General features: G+C 47.7%; 1 protein-coding gene across 4 annotated transcripts in view; it reads right to left on the reverse strand.

Moving 5' to 3' along the window:
- The window catches only part of Dennd2a (DENN domain containing 2A), a 92,015-nt gene that overhangs the window by 31,944 nt on the left and 41,196 nt on the right, over positions 1-18,875 (reverse strand). For all 4 annotated transcript variants that reach the window (XM_038320270.1, XM_038320269.1, XM_038320268.1 and 1 more), the window contains 2 exons: positions 10,314-10,441; positions 7,561-7,682 (listed from right to left, as the gene is read on the reverse strand). In XM_038320270.1, the coding sequence (XP_038176198.1) occupies positions 7,561-7,682; positions 10,314-10,441 (250 nt within the window). The remainder of the gene's footprint in view (positions 1-7,560; positions 7,683-10,313; positions 10,442-18,875) is intronic.

An 18,875-nucleotide genomic window follows, 5' to 3' on the forward strand; every position in this document is an offset into this window, starting at 1 on the left:
ACCAGATGGGCAAGGCCCCCTCTGCTCACAGCCAGTCTGAGGCCGCTCAGGGCTGCAGGAGACTCGGTCTCAAAAAAAATTTGTAGTTCATAACCCAGAAGAGAATCCATTTCCTGATAAATACTACAAGTTGAGGGGTACAACTCAAACCAACAAAAAACAGATAGAAGATAAGTGTTATTCTTTTTTAAAGATATAAGAGTGTTAGCCGAGCGGTGGTAGCACACGCCTTTAATCCAGCAGTCAGGAGGCAGAGGCAGGCGGATCTTTGTGAGTTGGAGGTCAGCCTGGTCTACAAGAGCTAGTTCCAGGACAGGAACCAAAGCTACAGAGAAACCCTGTCTCAAAAAACCAAAAAGAGTGTGTGTGTGTGTGGGGGAGGCAGGTCTTATGAGGGGCAGCCAGTCCCAGGAGGGGTATGGGTAGTGGTACTTGTGGGTGACCTTGGCGGACTGGAGACTGGGGTAGTGGTACCTGTGGGTGACCTTGGCGGACTGGAGACTGTGGGGTGAGAGACAGACATTATGCAGAGAGAGTTTGGATATAGTTAATTTAGTGGGTTATGAAGGGAAAAGGAAAGGGGGAAGGAAAGAAGGGAGAAGAGAGAGAGGTAGAGAAGGGGTGGGGAAGGGGAGAGAGCGAGAGAGCAAGAGAGCGAGAGAGAGCAGAAGTTACTGTTTCAGGAGATAGAGAGAGCATAGGCTGGAGAAGATCTGCTAGACTCAGCAGCTGCAGCGGGGGTGGGGAGTGGGGTGTTGGTTGAGAGTGGGCGGGGTTTGTTTTTTTCTCTCTCTCTTTTCTTTTGGCTTTTCAAGACAGGGTTTCTCTGAAGCTTTGGAGCCTGTCCTGGAACTAGCTCTTGTAGACCAGGCTGGCCTCGAACTCACAGAGATTCACCTGCCTCTGCCTCCGGAGTGCTGGGATTAAAGGCGTGTTAGTCACCGCAGCCCAGCAGGGCTTGTCTCTCAAAGGGACAGGGTATCCAGGTGACAGACCAGGCCAGCAGATCATAACAATAAGACCATTCACCAAGTTGGAGTGTAATGATTCCCAGGTCCGTGAAAGAATCTTAGCTTTCTCCAAAAAGGAAAGAAAATTCACAAAGCATTTTCTTTTTTTCCACTCAAAACCCAGCAAAAGTAAAAACATTTGCTAATTCTCTTTGTAGGCAAGGATGTGAAGGGCAGTAATCTCCATACGCCACTGGTGAGAGTCGGAACCAGCAAGCTGTGTGGAAGTGAGCGGGACACACCTAACAGAGGCCTGTGCCCTCCGACCCAGCAGTCCACCCTAGGACTCCCCGTACTGAGACACTCCTATCTGGGTAACAGTATATTGTTACATGTGACATGGCGTATGACCACGGAACTCTGCAGACAGCCTCAACGCTTACCACGCGAGGCTGAGCCAATAAACGCTGAAGTGTCCAGACAGCGTCGGCAACTGTGAGAGCAAGAGTCCCCGTGTTGGTAGGAAGGGTCTTTCAGGCACACAGTCTTTTTTTTTGAAATTTGTTTTTTGAAGGTGTCTGGCTAAGAACTTTTAGATCACTGGGATTAAAGGCGCGCGCCACCGCCGCTTAGCCTTTGTCACTTTTCTACACTAAAATCTATCGAGTTTCTCTCTGTCATTCATTTAACCATTTTTTTTTTTAAAAAAAGATTTATGTGTTGACTTATTTATTTTATGTGTGGGTGTTTTGCTTGCACATATGTATGTATGTGTATTGCATGTGTGTCTGGTCGCCAAGAAGGCCAGAAGAGGGTGTCTGATCCCCTGGAACCAGCTAGAGTCACAGGTGGCTCTGAGTCACTGTGTGGGCCCTGGGAATCAAAGCGGGTCCTATAGAAGAGCAGCCAGCGCTCTTAACCACTGAACCATTTCTCCAGCCTCTTCATTCCTGTTTTTAAAGATTTAAGTTTTTTATTTTTTGTTCTTGCCTTACCTGTTTATTTGTTTTTCGATTTCTCTGTAGCTTTGGAGACAGTCCTGGAACTTGCACTGTAGACCAGGCTGGGCTTGAACTCAGACATCCACCTGTCTCTGCCTCCAAAGTGCTGGGATGAAAGGCGTGTGCCACCACCACTTGGCCAGTGTTTATTTTTTAATTAGGTGTGTGCATACGTGTCTGTGTATGGGTTTGTATATGTGAGTGTGGGAGCTTACAGAGTTGGAGCCGGAATTACAGGTCATTGTGCACAGCCTGACATGGGTACGGGGAACTAAACCCCAGTCCTCTGCATGAGAAGTGTGCTTATCCACTGGGACATCTCTCTAGCCCTCTACCTTCCTCATCTTTACTTAGAGACTCTATCTCCTGGCTGGTGAGCTGGTTCAGCAGGTGGGGGATGCTTGCTGCCAAGTCTGAGGACCTGAGTTTGATCCCTGGGTCCCACACTGTAGGAGCGGACCAACTCGTGCATGCTGTTCTCACCTCCACAAGTATATACATTCTGGTGTATGCACACATCCATACGCAAAGGAACACATGAAAACCATTTAGGAAAAGAGTTATCTCTTGTTAGACGTTTAATAAATACTGATTTTTATTTTTGTCTAGATTTTCTTGGTCTGTTTTCGAACATAGTTTATTCATTAATCCGTCAGTAATTTATTTCATGGTATGCTAATCTAAGTCATTTCCCTCCAAACTAATTTATTCCATTTAATGAATGAGCCTTTCTTTCTCAATTAATTTACAAAGCCACATCTACCCCATCTTAAGCACTCACAGAATAGGCCTATTCTCTTCCACCAAAATTTGCCAGTCTCGCTTAGTTCCAAGTAGGATGTATTTACAACTTTAGAGCCTTTTCTTTCTCAAAATTTCCAGGAACAAGACTCCAACTGCCCTGTGGTCTGTTCTCCCATTCACCATAGGTCTACAAAGAGCAAGGAATCACTTAGCACAGGATGCTTCCAACAGAGGAGAGCTGACCTGCTGGGACCAGTGTCGCATCTTTATCAACTTGGCACAGACAGCAGGCTTCTTAGCAGCCTAACTCCACCTGCAACGAAGTCCAAGAAAATGTCTGAATGCTCTCACAGCACTGAAATCTGTGTAACAGCTGGCAACCAGCAGGTACCTGTTTTACATCGAGCCAGTGTTTGCTTACAGATCTGACCCATGGAAAGATTGGAAAAGGGAAGCAACCAAAATATGGTGCTTGGCTGTAGACAGCATGCCAAGGAGCCTGGCAGAAGCTGCGGGCAGGCTGCACCCAGGCTGTGTCTCCTGGTGTCATTGCTGGGGAGAAAGTCTCCGGTAGTGTCCCATAGCACCCAAATAACTAGCCGTCCAGGGAGTGTCGGGGAGGAGTGGGCCTGCGGTAGCTCCTTGCCTAATAAAAGGGAAAACAGCAGGACGTGGGGGTGAGCCTCTCAAGCTATTCAGGAGGGTCCCGAGGTTACCAGGAGAAACGATACCATAGTGAAGCTGTCTGTTCGCTGGCAAGGGTTCCAGTCTTAGACTTAGAGGAGTCAGTGAAGTTTTTCTTCAAAGTCAGATAGTTTGTACGGCAATGTGAGCCATGCCCTCTCTGCTACAGCTTCTCAACCATGCCAACTCCACAGGCAGCACATGTAATGTACAAAGGACTGAGTAGGGTGATACAGCTTCAATCATAAAAGCCTCATACAACTTCATTCATAAGAACCAGCAACTGGCAGTAGGTTACCAAACCCTAACTATAGCGTGAAAAAGAAGCCACTGTCGGGTCTAAAAGGTGGTACTTTTCTCAGGCTATTATCTGGCAGATTCTACTGCTGGTGGGAGCACCACACACCAGCCTGCATAATGCCCAATCCCACCTGCCTCCTTCCAGCACAGTGTCACGGTGGCCCACTGTCTCTAGTGCGACAGCTGTGTCACCATGGCCCACTGTCTCTAGTGCGGGAGCTGTGTCACCGTGGCCCACTGTCTCTAGTGTGGAAGCTGTCACCGTGGCCCACTGTCTCTAGTGCAGGAGCTGTGTCACCGTGGCCCACTGTCTCTAGTGTGGAAGCTGTCACCGTGGCCCACTGTCTCTAGTGCGGGAGCTGTGTCACCATGGAACACTGTCTCTAGTGAGAGAGTTAAGTCACCATGGCACTGTCTCTAATCCCATAGGCACTGATTCACTGGGCACAGAAGAAAATCTATAGTGTCTGAGAAGTAGACAAGAACAGGAGGATCTTGGCCTGAGGTCTGAGTTTCCTATTCAAGTCTCTTGAGTTGTTGCAGTATGCTGTGATGGGTCCTGGCATGTGACATCTTGATGGCAAGGAGGTGGTAAGAAGCCCTGAGCCTTCTCAAAGGAAGAAGACATGGACTGAAGCTGAGATCATTAGCCCTTTTCGGCTAAATGGGTGACAAAATATTTAAAAAAAAAAAAAAAAAAAAGGAAACAGACTGTCTCAGATCAGTACATCTTTTTTTGACATAAAAATTAGTCCTTGGCAGTTGTAGTAGCACACATCTGTATAATCACAACACTCAGGAAGCTGGTGCAGGAGAATTACAGTTTGAGGCCAGCCAGGGCAACAAAGAGAGAACCCCCTCTCCATCTCAAACAAACAAACAGAGGCTGTGGAGATGGATCTTTGGATAAAAAGCTTGCTGTAGGTGCGAGGAGTGGAGTTCAGGCCCCAGCACTCAGACAAACAGCTGGGCAGATGTGACAGCACACCAGGAATCCCAGCACCCAGGCGGCAGTGACAGGATTTCCTGGGCAAGCCGGCGAGCCAGAGGAGCGAAGCTCCAGATTCAGTAAGATTCACTCACTAATAAAGTGGAGAACGACTGAAGACGCCCGCTGTCAACCTTTACACGCACATGTGCAGTGCACACATGCAGTACAACCTGCACCCACACACGAGAGCATCATGCATACTCCACACACACCCACATAATTTTTTTTTGAGTTGCTGCCACATTCCTTGGGCTGTATATGGTTATATAACACATAAAATATCATTTTGGATTCACAGACCAGACCGCAGCATCTGCTCCGGCTGCACATCTGCTCATTTCTAAGGAGACTTTTGTCCAATTGTCCCTCCCTTTCCACTGGGACCAGACAGGAGTTAATTAAACGAACATCCCAAAGATGGCGCAGAGCTTTCTGAGGCTAGCAGGGGAGTTCAGCACAGAGGGGCTGCCTCAGCTACTTCTATTTCCCAGATGCAGCCCAGATGTGGCAGATGCTCAATGAATAGCTGATGAGCTAAGTGGAGGAAGTGGCAAAGTCTGCAGCTGTCCCTCAGAACGGGGGCACAGACCAGACACCCAGATGTGAGAGCAGAATAATGGACATGGAATACAGGGTCCCAGTGATGCTGCATGGGCTCTAACAGCTGTAAGGTCAGGGCATTGGCCAGTGCACAGTGCTATCCAGGACAACAACATCTGGACAGAAAACTGACTGGCAGCACTACCACCCTAGTTTGGCTATTGCAGCACAGACTCCAAGTTTGCCCAACCTAGCAGGGACAGGAAAGGCCACTCGGCCTTCATTTTCTGGTACGCGGGAGGAGTTGCCTGCTCAGAACACAGCTGTCCGGGGCAGGTGTCTGTCACTGTTCTAAGAGCAGTGACTCCCTGCAGGAAGTGGAGAGCCAGGTAGGATGTGAGAGGCGGCACGGGTACAACAGCTTCTCTTTCTTCTTCTTGTGTATGCACGTGTGTGGGTTCACACGCACACGTCTACACACACGCAGGGAGGTCAGAGGTCAACCTCTGGAGCTGTTCCTTAGGCACCACCCACCTATTCTTTCCCGCATTTCTTTTCTTCCCTCCTTCCTTCCTTCCTTTTTTGACAGGGTCTCTCACTGGCCTGGAACTCTCGAGTTCAGACGGCCAATGGGTCTCTCTGCCTGTCCAGCACTGGGATTATAATATTAAAATTTCCCTATACTCACTTTTATACATTAAGTTCTGGGGGTTGAACTCAGTCCTTCATTCTTTTATGACAAGCATTGTATAGACTAAGCTATATAACCCCCACTCTTTTTGGGAGACAGGGTCTCATGTATTCCAGGCTGGCCTTGAACTCATTACATAGATGACCTTGAACTTCTGATCTTCTTGCCTCAGCCTCCCAAATGCCGAGATTATAGATGTGAGCCATTTTGCCTAGTTCCTTCCCCGCAGGGCCTTGTGTGCATTCTGCCCTGATATATGTCCTTAGCCCTTAACTTTGTTTTTCTTAGTCAGTCTGGTCAGTCTAAGAAAAGAACTGTCTAAATGCTAGACACATCCATATTCCAATGAGAACACAAACATGTTTCCAAGGTGAGTAGAAACTGCTGGCTATTGGTTATCATGCATTTCTCATGACAACAGTCTTCTCCACGTGAAAGCTGGTCGGTTCAGGCAAACACTGAGGCAGCTCACATGGGCCTGTAAGCCTCACCCTAACAACAGGTGAAGTCCCTGAGTCTTCTAAAGTCAGCGGCTGGAAGTGTCCCTGTCTGACACCAGGTATAGACAGCACACCCTGTGAAGACACACACACACACACACACACACACACACACACACACACCAGCAAACACTGACCCTGCTCTGGGGCCTAAGCAATACTGCTGCATTTCTCAGCTGGAAACAAACCCTAACAATGGAATTTGTGTGACATCTGCAGTTTAAGTTACTCTTCCTTTATTTCCTTTCCTCAACAACAAATGCCCTAAAGTGTTCAACAGGATCTTCTCTAATAGGAAGTGAATCTTAAGTCTTGACTTCTGGGTATTCAGATATCAAAATACCACGGAGCGTGTCTGCTTATTCACTGATTCTGTACATGTACAAACAAATGTGAGCTTACAAATGTATATTTTCTCTAAGTCAAAAAATAGTCACAAGGTCTGGAGAGATTGCCCAGTGACTGGGAGCTCTTATAGAGGACCTGAGTCAGTTCTGAGCACCCACATGGTGGCTCACAACTGCATGTTACTCCAGTTCCAGGAGATCTGGTGCCCTCTTGTGGCCTCCAAGTGCTCCTGCACACATGGGATGCACATAAACTCACATACATATACATAAAAAATAAATAAGTACTTTTTTTTTTTTTTTAAAGACAGGGTCTGGACTTCTGGAATTTACTATGTAGACCAGGGTGTCCTCAAACTCCCAAACGTTTGCCTGCCTCTGCCTCCTGAGGACTGGGAATAAAAGCGTGTGCCGCCACACCTGGCAAATAAAGAAACCTTTAAAAACTGTACACAGATGGAAGTAGACTACACAGACCGCTCTCCAGGCTGCCTTTCTCTCTCACATCTCATCAGAATGCCCTTGTTTACTTGTTTGTTTACGGCCATGGTTTTCTTTTCTTAGTCGGGCTACTCTGAAACTGTCAACCAGGCTGGCCCTGAAATCTGAGCAGCAATTCTCCTGCCTCTGGCTCCAAGAGGTTGGGACTGCAGGTGTGGCTCAGGATAGTTAAATGCATTGCTTTTTAGTGACTGACTTAGGAGAGGGCCCTGAACTAGAGACTCAAAGGTATCTTAGGGAGCTCTGCAGAGAGGCTGGCTGCTGAGTAAGACAGACAGGTGCACTGGAGGAACCCAGAGTGCCCGAGGTACCTTGGCGGAAGTGTCCGGGATGGAAGAGGTGGGAGACCCAGGGAAAGTCAAGACACACTTCTTGCCCAGGCAGCGGCCGTGTAGCTCGATGTCCTCATACGGATTTTCCTTCATAGGTGGATCTACAATCAACAGCAAAATGGGTCAGAAATGTTAGAACTTTGTCTTTTCTCTCTTTTTAAAAGATTTATTTTATTTTATGCGAATGGCGTTTTTCCTGCACATACTATCCATGCACCGTGTGTGTGGCTGATGCCTGAGACGGCCAGAAGACGGTGTCAGATCCTCTGGAACTGGAGTTACATATGGTGGTGAGCCTCCATGTGGGCACTGGGGGCTGAACTAGGGTCCCTGGCAATAGCTGCCAGCACTATTAACAGCTGTGCCATCTCTCCTGAACTTTTCCCTTTTTTTTCCCCTTCCTGGTTTTTCAAGACAGGGTTTCTCTGTATAACAGCTGTCCTGGAGTTCACTCTGTAGACCAGGCTGGCCATGCACCTGCCTTTGCCTCCCGAGTGCTAAGATTAAAGGCATGTGCCACCACTGTCCACTGAAATTTATTTACTTATAATTTTTATTTTATGTGCATTGGTATTTCGCCTGCATGTGTGCTGACGTCAGAACTTCTGGAACTGGAGTTACAGACAGGTGTGAGCTGCCATGTGGGTGCTGGGAATTGAACCCAGGTCCTCTGGAAGAGCAGCCAGAGTTCTTAACCACTGAGCCATCTCTCCAGGCACCTGAACTTTTTACATGGGAACACTAAGGCTTTGCTTTTCCATGTGTGTGCTTGTGGGCTGTGTGTGGTTTCACTGGTCACTCCCTCCTCGTAGCAGCTGAGCCTGAGTTTTACTAAGGGATAACTCCCCATCTCCCGACTTATAGCTGCATCCCCAGGTCCAGGGCTGCTCTACAGGGCCTGGACCCTGGCCCACAGGTGAGTTCAGGAGGGTCTGACAGCCTAGGCCTAAGGCAGACATTGAACGTCACTTCCGGCTCTGAAAATGATCACGGGACATAAGCTGGTCTGGCCAGAGCGACTCAGGGCTTTTGCTGGCTTCACAGGCTCCAGGCTCTAGATCTAGAGGGGGAAGCCACAGGTCCAGAGGGCTGCCTGGGGACAAAGTCACCCTGGGAGAAGAAAGGAGAAGCCATCTTGAGTTACCGCTTCCCCCAAAGTACCTTTGCTATCTCATTACAAGGGTGGAAACCCAGCCTGATGCTGTGGTTCAAACAGTTCTGCTAATCCCTCCTGTGCTTCCTCCCTTCGGGAGGTGTTTCTGGTACTGATGACCCCAAGTGCGCTGTCTGCTCTCAAATGCAAATGCCTGTGGGGTTCTCTCTCTCAGTAACTCTTTTTCTGTTTCTAACATTATGCTGAGGGGGCTGGAGAGATGGTTCATCAGTTAAGAGCACTGCCTGCTTTTCCAGAGGTCCTGAGTTCAATTCCCAGCAACCACATGGTGGCTCACAACTATCTGAAATGAGATCTGGCACCCCCTCTGGCCTGCAGGTGTGCATGCAGACAGAACACTGTGTACATAGTTATGATTCTAAGTATACGTGTTTATAACAGCTACAGTGTGCTGAGGGAATTGAACATGTTAAAGCTTTATGCCGTCTGTAGAGGAGATTATAAACTACAAGCTGTTCCTGTGACACAAACAGCTTTCAGTGTCTTTTAACTGAGAAGAATCCTAGCCAGCACACTTCTCCTGAGGTGGATCATATCAAGCAAGGCTTGCTTTTATTTTACTATTTTCTTTTATATCAGCCTTGTATTTCTCTTTCATTCCTGTCAGTTCTAGGCGAAGCAGCTCTAGTTATGAGTGTCCTGGGAAGGCAGCTCCTAAGTGAGGCTTAAAGATCCAGGGTACAGGCGGGTCCTCCGGTTCATATGAGCCCAGCGTGTCTCATATGAACTTCCTCTTCAAGTACCCCCAGAGCTCCTCGAGTTGCTGGCTTTGCGATGGGCCACAGCAACAGTCAAAGCGGGACAGCTGGCGCTGGAGACACGGCCTGTGGGCTCCAAGCCCCACTGCTCATGCATCGTCTCATTTCTTCTGCCATCACGAGCAGACTCAGGTCTGAGCTCACGCCTCGCTGAAATGAAGCTATCCCCTGCAGATTCCTGAACTCTGAAATAAGTCCTCCTTGGAAGCCGAGGAGGGTTAGAGCTTCGTCAAGGTTATTTTTCTCGTCCTCCTTGGAAGCCGAGGAGGGTTAGAGCTTCATCAAGGTTATTTTTCTCGTCAGACGTCATTTATTCTGTGCTTTGCTACCCTGCTGGAGTCACACTCTCATGGAAAAAGCATGCTGGCCGACAGTGTCTCCATTCCACAGCTGATGGTGGAGGAGAGGCCTGTTATATATTCTCACCAATCCTTACGCAGCTTGCAAGGCAGCCACCGTCATCATGAGATGGACAAAGAACTCACATTCTGAGCCCTTGTGCCACCAGCTAAAGTCACAAAACTAACAACTGCAGAGCCAGGATTCTACCCTAGATCTCAAGGGGGGCTCCATGTTTCTCGGATCATCCTGTTGCCTGCTCAGCTCGCTGGTCATCGCCAGCTGTTTCTCCTTTAGCCCGCTGAGGCCCATGCTCCCAGCCTGCCTACCTGCTGCTTTCTCGTACATTAACGCACGTCTGTCTTCAAGTGCGTGCGTGTGTGTCTGGAGCAGAAACTCCATGCCAACTCTCTCCATCTCAGCCCGACTCACAGCCCTCCACGTACAGTTTGGCCTCTTACCTAGAATGTCTTCGTAGACGTTCTCCTCCGATAAAGTGCGTGTGAGTCCCAGCTTGGTCTGTGCGTACCAGTCCACCCTGCTGCTCTCAGAGGAGGACTGCAGTAGGTCCTCAAACTCATAGGACTTCCTGAGTTGCGCGCCACAGAAGGAAACAAAAAGAGAACGTGAGTCAGTTCAGGTTGGTTCCGAACACGGCAGATGTCACAGGGCAAAGGGGCCATGTCAGAGCTCTCAGGCCAGGGCTGCAGAGCTGGAAGCCAGGGCAGATGCCTGAGCTGTAGAAGAAACCCATCCCCAAAGGGGAGCGATCAGTGCAAGAGCCTCTTCTGCCTCCATTGAGGGTTTCAGGCAGGACAGAGGGACTAAGTCTCGGAGCTCTAGCAGATGGGTCTGCTCTGGGTCGTAGTGTTAGCTGCTCTCCTGGGATCATAGTAACAAGCCGTGCAGTGCTGACTCTGACTTCTTCCAGTCCAGGTTGTTCTCTGCCCAGACTAGTAAGTACTCTTACGGTAGACTTTGGGGTGAAGGTGTGGTTTGCAGAGCAGAGTCCTAACAACTAAAGATGTCTGTATACTTCAAGGTATGAGTTTCCAGGGCCCAGCTCTCTTCCTTACAGTACAACTACTAGCCTGGATGATCCTGGGCTTTGCTGGGACAGGATTAACCATTATCCAAATGGCTACTGCTGGACGCTCTGGACTTTAAGACACACCTTAACTCCATTGTGATTTTTTTTCCATATTTACGGGAGCAAGATGCTAACATATAAGGTATGCTTTGCATTTGAATCCTGACACATAAAAGGTTTTGATACCCTAAACAGCATCTAGAAAGACTACATTTTTGTTTGTTTGTTTTTGAGATAGGGTTTCCCTGTGTCTCTCTAGCTGTCCTGGAACTCCCTCTGTAGACCATGCTGGCCTCGAACTCACAGAGATCCTCCTACTTCTGCCTCCCAAGTGCTGGGATTAAAGGCGTGTGCCACAACTGCCCCGCAAAAGGCTATATTTTAAGAATATGAATTTTCTTTGAAGAACTGATCTGGAGGAGGTATGGAGTACATGTCTACAACTCCAGCACTTGGGAGGCTAAGACAGGAGGATATGGTTATCAAGTTATAGGTCAGCCTGGTCTGCATAATGAGACACAGCTAGGAGCTGGGTATTATGGTGCAGAATCCTAGCATTCTGGAGGCAGGGGCAGGTAGATCTACATGAGTTCTAGGCTAGTCTAGTCTTCATAGTAAATTCTAGGTCAGTCTGAATGACATTATGAGATCTTGTCTAAAAAACCTTAAGTATAATACAATAATAATAATAACAACAACAACAACAACAAATAAAAACTGGACATGGTGATGAATGTTTATAATCCCAGAACTCTAGAGGCCGAGGCAGGAGAATTGTCAATAGTCCTAATCCTACTTAGGCTACAGTGAGTTTCAGACCAGTCTGGGCTGTAGATCTTGCCTCAAAACAAACAAACAAACAACAAAACCCCCACAATAACATCAAACAAAAACAAACAAACAAATGAAAATGAGGTCCATGAGATGGCTCAGCAGGTAAAGGTGCTTGCCACCAAGTCTGATGACCTGAGTTCAACCTGCTGGACCGACACAGCATAAGATGAGAAACAATGCCTGCAATTGATCTCCACTCATGCGTCACGCTACCCACAGACAAATGAATGTAATAGAAGGTCAAAACAAAGTCAGAAACAAGCGGTTACATCGCAGACCCTCCACAGCCTGGAGCACGCTAGACAAGTGCTCTGTCACTTTACCCTCGGTCCCTGGCTTTTTGTTTTGTTTTTGTTTTTTCAAGTCAGGCTTTCTATGTGTAGCCCTGGCTGTCCTGGAACTTGCACTGTAGACCAGGCTGGAGATCCTCGTGTTAAAGGTGTGCCTATCACTTTCGGTTTGGTCCCTGGCTTTTTGAAGAGAGGGTCTCTCACTATGTAGCCCGGGTTGGCCTTTGTACTTGTGATCCCCCTGCCTCTGCGGAAAAGCTTAACTTGTAAAATAAATTACCACAGGGTTTCCTAATGGCGAGTCCATCTCTGTGTTAAGTAAGGTGCTAGTTTTCAAGTGACCAAAGCGTGAAATCTAAAAAAACAACATTGTAAATCAACACAAAGTAAGATCCACAGAGGGGAAAGGAGGAGCCTCAGACTTCACACCAACAGGTTCCAGAACCAGGAGAAAAGCAGAACTCCAATTATTCCAAGGTCTGGCTTATCACTGTCGTGTCAGGATCACGTGGCAACGGCTGGCTTGCAGGGACTTTTGTCCTCTGGTGCTGAGGTTCAGGTGAGGTGAGGGAAGTATATTTGCTAAATCCTGACCTGACTTGGGGCTATCAGAGGTCAGGCTGACCCTTGGACACTTACAGCATTTACAGGAACGTTTGCGAACCTGCATTGTTCTGCTTCTGTAACCTCTTCCCTATCAAACGGTGATGCTGCGGTGATACAACTTTGTCCTAGCCTTCTTAAAAGTTCATATCCTCAGCCAGGCGTGGTGGCGCCCGCCTTTAACCCCAGCACTTAGGAGGCAGAGAAGCAGGTGGATCTCTGTGAGCTCGAGGTTAGCCTGGTCTACAAAGCGAGTTCCAGGACAGTCAGGGCTATAAACCTTGTATTGATAAACAAAACAAACAAAAAAGTTTATATTCCATCACGTTTGCTAACAGCCGTCACAGCTATATCAGGGGGATGTAACAAACTTGGGGTTTTTACTTGTATAAACCCCCTTACTCACTCAGCTTGGGGCCGCCTTTTTAGACTTGTAGTAGGGTCTGTGTGGCTTAATAAAAAAAAACTCTAAGGAGCTCATCCTGGTCTCTTTTTCTTGGGTGAGAATGGCCCGGCCACAACACAGGTAAGAGAAACCTGCTCACATGAATGACTGGTCCACTGTGCTAATTCTCTACGAACAACTTTGAACTTGAGAAAGGTTTTAGCATCTTTATGTAGTAGCTTGGAGGAGAAGGGTATTTCCAGAGGTGAATGGATGATAAGCACAACTGATCAGGTCTCTAGCTAAACACGCCCAGAACTCAGGTGCCACGCCATCCACAGGTATGCTAAATGCCTTCCGTGGGTCACACTGTGCTCCGAACCAGTGAAGCAAAGGCAAGGAGTCCCTGCCTTACCAATGCTCACAGCTGGAGAGAATGTGACCCCCTCTAAGTTCCTTGCCTTCCAGACCCTCCAATGACCACATGACAGCTGTTTTACAGATGTGATCCTGATCTCACTGTTGCAATGAACTCCCTTGTAGCTCAGGCTTGGTCTAGTACACTACAGAGTTGAGGATGGCCTTGAACTTCTGAGTCTTTTGCCTCTGCCTCCTAAGTGCTGGGATTACTAGTGTGCACATCATGCCTGCTCTATGTGGTGCTAGGGACTAAACCCAGGTCTTCATGGTACTAGGCGAGTAACGGAGACATCCACAGTACGCCGCATCCATCTCCAGTGAATTTCTTCCTCTATTTCTCTCTTTCCTAGTTCCTTTCTTTTCTAGCCCTTCCTCCATGGGAGTCTAATACCAGTACCCAGGAGGCAGAGGCAGGGGATCTCAAGTTTGAGATCAGCCTGGAGTATATCATGAAATTGTCTCAAAAAACATTAAAAAATATGACCAATGTCCAATTACTGTGTGCGGGTTACTAATGGCTTTTCCATACTTTTGTAAATGAAATGCTAATTTAAGGCAGTGGGCAAGAACCTCAAAATTAACATGTCTCAAAAGAGGTTCCTCTCTCAGCGCTGCCCCCTGGAAGGCCAACCAGATGTTTATGCCTGAAGCCGCAGGCATTCTGCAGAGCCCCTTCTCCCGGCCCACCCACACCTAACCAACTAACCGCGTTCTACCTCCCCAGCCACTCAAAACTGATCACTTCCTCCAGGGCCCCCATTGGAATTACATCACAACCTGACCACGACACCCACTCTGTCGCCAAGGGGAACCCTAGCAGATGCAAATCTGATGGCTACCCCTTCTAAAGCTGTGCAGTGTTTCTTCCCGGTGCTCCTTTGTCTCTGGAGCTCTAGGGCTGGTTCCATTAGAATGTGTGGCCTCCTCTTCCATCATGGGGACCCCTTTCCCACTCTGTCCAGATCCCAGTCCCTCAGTTCCTCCAGCACGGAGAAACCTCTATCTGCTCCTTCATGACCTTCCATCTGCCATCCCCTCCCGCCGAGCATCTATACATCTCTTCCTCTCAAGGCTGCCCTGTTCCCTAGCAGGCTGGGTTCACCTGCTGAACATTCCCACAGCACCATATACTTCCTGGGAGCACGTGGCTCTGGAGTCACCACGGAGTCTCACCCAGCAGCTCTGTCCTCCTGCTGTCAGTCTGGGTTCTCTAGCAGGGCAGGGTCTCTGTCAGCTTACTCATTAATACATTCCCATATCTAACACTAAATATAGTCACAGTAAATATTTGTTGGCTGAATAAGTAAATGAGTATTTGATTAATTAACTAATTGATTGATTGCATAACTGTTTTTTTTTTGAAGCAGAGTGCAGGCTGATCTTGTACTCACAGCAATCCTCCTGAGGCAGGGACTACAGGCCTGCACCACCATGCCCGGCTATCAATGAAAACAAGAAAGCTATGTTTAGCCAGATGTGGTGGCTCAGACTTTTAATCTCAGCACTCTAGAGGCACCGGCAAGCAGACCTTTGTAAATCTGGAGCCAGCCTGGTCCACATAGCAACCAGGGCTGCAGAGTACAACTCTGTCTCAAAAACACAAAACCCCAGACATGTAAACATAAACAGTTAAGGAACAGAGAGGAGGACCCAGAGTAAACACACAGCCACAGCCACAGAATCTTGACTAACGTGTCAAAAACATAAACTAGAAGAGAGCCTCTTCAACTAACGGTGCAAGGAAAAATGAGTATCTGTATCTCTTATCTGCAGAAAAATCCATCTGATTAAAGATCTTTTTTAAAAAGTAATTTATTTATTCTTATTTTATGTATATTGATGTTTTGCCTGCATGTATCTCTGTGTGAGGGTGTCAGATCTTGGAGTTACAGTCTTGCTGGGAATTGAACCCAGGTCCTCTGAAGAGCAGTCAATGCTCTTAACCATAGAACCATTTGTCCCAGTCCCATGATTAAAGATCTTAATATAAGATCCGAAACTCTGAAGTTGCTAAAGGCAAAAACCCGAAGGCCTACTAACTGTCCGAGACCCAGTGGTCCTCACTTTCCAGTGAGAAGTAAGACACAATAAAGGCTCTCAGAACACAGAACAACAACCAAGTCCTCTTTGTTTTCCAGCATAGACACTGGTGAAGTAAATCTCTGTTAAACCAAGTTTCTCAAAACAATTTTACTCTCAACCTCAAACTAATTAATTCATTCTTTTTTTTTTTTTTTTGCCACAGGGTCTCATTATATAGCCCTGGTTGTCCTAGAATACACTATTATAGACTAGGCTGGTCTCGAACTCACAGAGATCCCCCTGCTTCCGCCCCCCAAGTGCTGAGATTATAGGCATGTGCCACCAAGCCCAGTTTGACATTCTTTTCAACAGATTTACTTGGGGATCATGTGGCTCCTGTGCATGACTTGGGCTTGGTTCCCAGCACCCATGGGTGGTTTATGACATCCGTATTTCCAGTTCTGGGGGCTCCAGGACCCTCTTTCTCATCTCCACGGACATCTACCAGGGACAGGGTTTCTCTGTAGCTTTGGTGCCTGTCCTGGAACTAGCTCTTGTAGATCAGCCTGTCCTCGAACACACAGAGATCCACCTGCCTCTGCCTCCTGAGTGTTGGAAGACAGACATGGTGCACGTACACACATGCAGGCCAAGCACTCACCACAGTTTTAAAGATTCACGTTTATTATTTTTATGTGTGTGCAGGTGCCTGCTGAGGCCACAGTGTGCAATTCCTGGAGCAGGAGTTACAGGAGACTGTGAGCCCTTGATACGGGTGCTGGGAACTGAACTTGGATCCTGTGGAGGAGCAAGAGCTCTTCTTTTTTTCTTTTTTTTTTTTGGTTTTTCGAGACAGGGTTTCTCTGTAGCTTTGAAGCCTATCCTGGAACTAGCTCTTGTAGACCAGGCTGGTCTCGAACTCACAGAGATCCGCCTGCCTCTGCCTCCCGAGTGCTGGGATTAAAGGCGTGCGCCACCACCGCCTGGCTGCAAGAGCTCTTCTTAACCACCGAGCCTCTCTCCGGCCCTCTTCTCAAGTTCTGAAACTAAGTCATGTTTATACGTGGCAACTCAGATGTGCCTCGAGGCTGACATTCTGACAGGGACACGGCAGCAAGGCTACACAGTTGACTTTGACTGACAAGTGGATGGTAGCTCAGGGTCCTGTCCAGTCAGACTGCCGTGGAGCTGCCAGCCCCAGCGTGGCAGCGATGGAACGGGGAGCACATATCACTTAAAAGTGGTGCAGCGTGTGTGGCTGCCCCGGCTCCCAAGGCCTGTGGAGGAAGCCCCAGGGAAACCATCAGCGGAAAAGTCAAAATCAAAGTGGGTGGGGCTATTTGGTTTTATAAAGGTTTAAAAACTGTTGCATGACCAAACAGAACTTAAATATAAAAATCTAAATTCAAGTTAAAATATTTGGAGTATGCATCTCTGTGAATGTGAGATGCTTACATTAAAAAAAAAAAAAAAAAATCCCGTTAGTTTCACGGCAGCCTCAAGCATTCCTGCAGGGTTATTAAACGTGTGCTGTAAAACATACATAGCCAGGCTCACGTGACTGGAGGACGCTTATCTTTGGAATTTCCTGACATGTGAGGGGTTAGACCGAGGGCCTAAGTCTTGGCAGCTAATCTCTTGGGGGTTTTAGAGAAATGGAGAAAAGCAAAGGAAGGAGGCAGGTAAGGGAAGGGAGGAGGGAAAAGGACAGAGAGAAGAGGGGGGGGAAAAGGCATTTTCCTCAAACCAAGAATCAGCATCCCCTGGTGTGGCTCAGTTGGGGTGTGCTGATTGGCCAACGAAAACACAGTGACTTCAGTCTGCAAAGCCCCCAGACTGGCTGTGTCACCCCAAACCCTCCCGGCCTCAGGATCCTTCATCATTTCTTTCTTCAGTCTTGGCTTGGCTCTCCTGACTCAGAGAAGGCAGGACGTCTGCCAAATGCAGGGGTAAGCCGTTTTTCTTTCTCTAGGAGATAGGACCATAACAAAGAGCATACTTTTTTTTTTTAGGTGTAGAAAATGAACACCTTGCCCTGCTCACCCCCATTGTACTTTAAACAGAATGAGGAACCTAAAGTCAGACTGTTGAAATGCAGCTCATGTGATCGAATCTGAACTAGCCAAGACACATTTCAGTTTTGGACTGAAACAAAGTAATTTTAGCTGCTTATAAGGAAAATGCTAGAAGGCTGAAAACAGCAGACTGTAGCAAGGAGAAAGAAGATAATGAGAATAATGATTCACCAGGTTGAGCTGTCTGTCCAGCCATGACACAGGGGAAAGATTTCTACAACCAAGCTGCCCCAGGGAGGGAGGGAGGGAGGGGCATCGCTCAGGGAAGAGGGCACTAATGAAGGCAGGCAGGCTTTGGGGCTGTGTTGGAAAGACTTAGAACTGGAGATGGAGGCTGAGGGTATGTGGCTCAGTGGAAGACCATGAGTTTAACATGCAGAAGGCCCTGGGTTTAATCCCTGGCACCAAAGCCAGCTCCTCCTTCAACACAAGCTAGAACAGCTGGGGAAGCGCCGAGCAGTTCAGAGCAGCTGCTCTCGCAGAGAACTCAAGTTCTGTTCCCCGCACCCACATCAGCTATCTCCAGCTCCAAGGATCCAACAACCTCCTCTGGCTTCCACAGGCATGCGCAAACACACACACACACACACACACACACACACACGAGTATTAATTTAACAAGACAAACAAACATACAAACCAACAATAACAAAAAACCAGGCTGGAGAGATGGCTCAGGTTAAGAGCATTTGCTGGTCTTTCCATAGGATCTGAGTTCAATTACCAGCACTGATAGGGTAGGTTACAACCCTGTGCCTCTCCAGTTCCAGGGGCTCTGAAACCCTCTCTGGAGTCTGTGGGTACTGGACACGCATGTGGTGCACAGACACACACATACAGGCAAAACACCCATGTATATAACTCTAAAAATATTATTTCTATGTTTATGGGTCTTTGTTTTGCCTGCATGTATATCTGTGTGAAGGTGTCAGATTCCCTAGAACTGGAGTTATAGACAGTTGTGAGCTGCTCTGTGTGTGCTGGGAATTGAACCCAGGTCCTTTGGAAGATCAGCCAGTATTCTTAACTGCTAAGCCATCTCTCCATCCCATATATAAATTTTTTAATTTAAAAAAATTTAAACAAACAAATGAACAACAATAACAAAACAAATACAGGGGCTGGCAAAATGGCTCATAGGATCCCAGCACTTGGAAGGCAGAAGCAGGCGAATCTGAGTTTGAAATCAGCCTGGTCTACACAGTGAGTTCCAAGACAGCCAGGGCTACATTGTGGGGGTTCCTACAAGTAGAGATATGATCCAAATGAGGTAAAAAGAAACTTGGGCTGGGCAATAGTGGTGC

This window comes from Arvicola amphibius, chromosome 2 (genome assembly GCF_903992535.2).
Source record: "Arvicola amphibius chromosome 2, mArvAmp1.2, whole genome shotgun sequence".
Taxonomy (NCBI): domain Eukaryota; kingdom Metazoa; phylum Chordata; class Mammalia; order Rodentia; family Cricetidae; genus Arvicola; species Arvicola amphibius.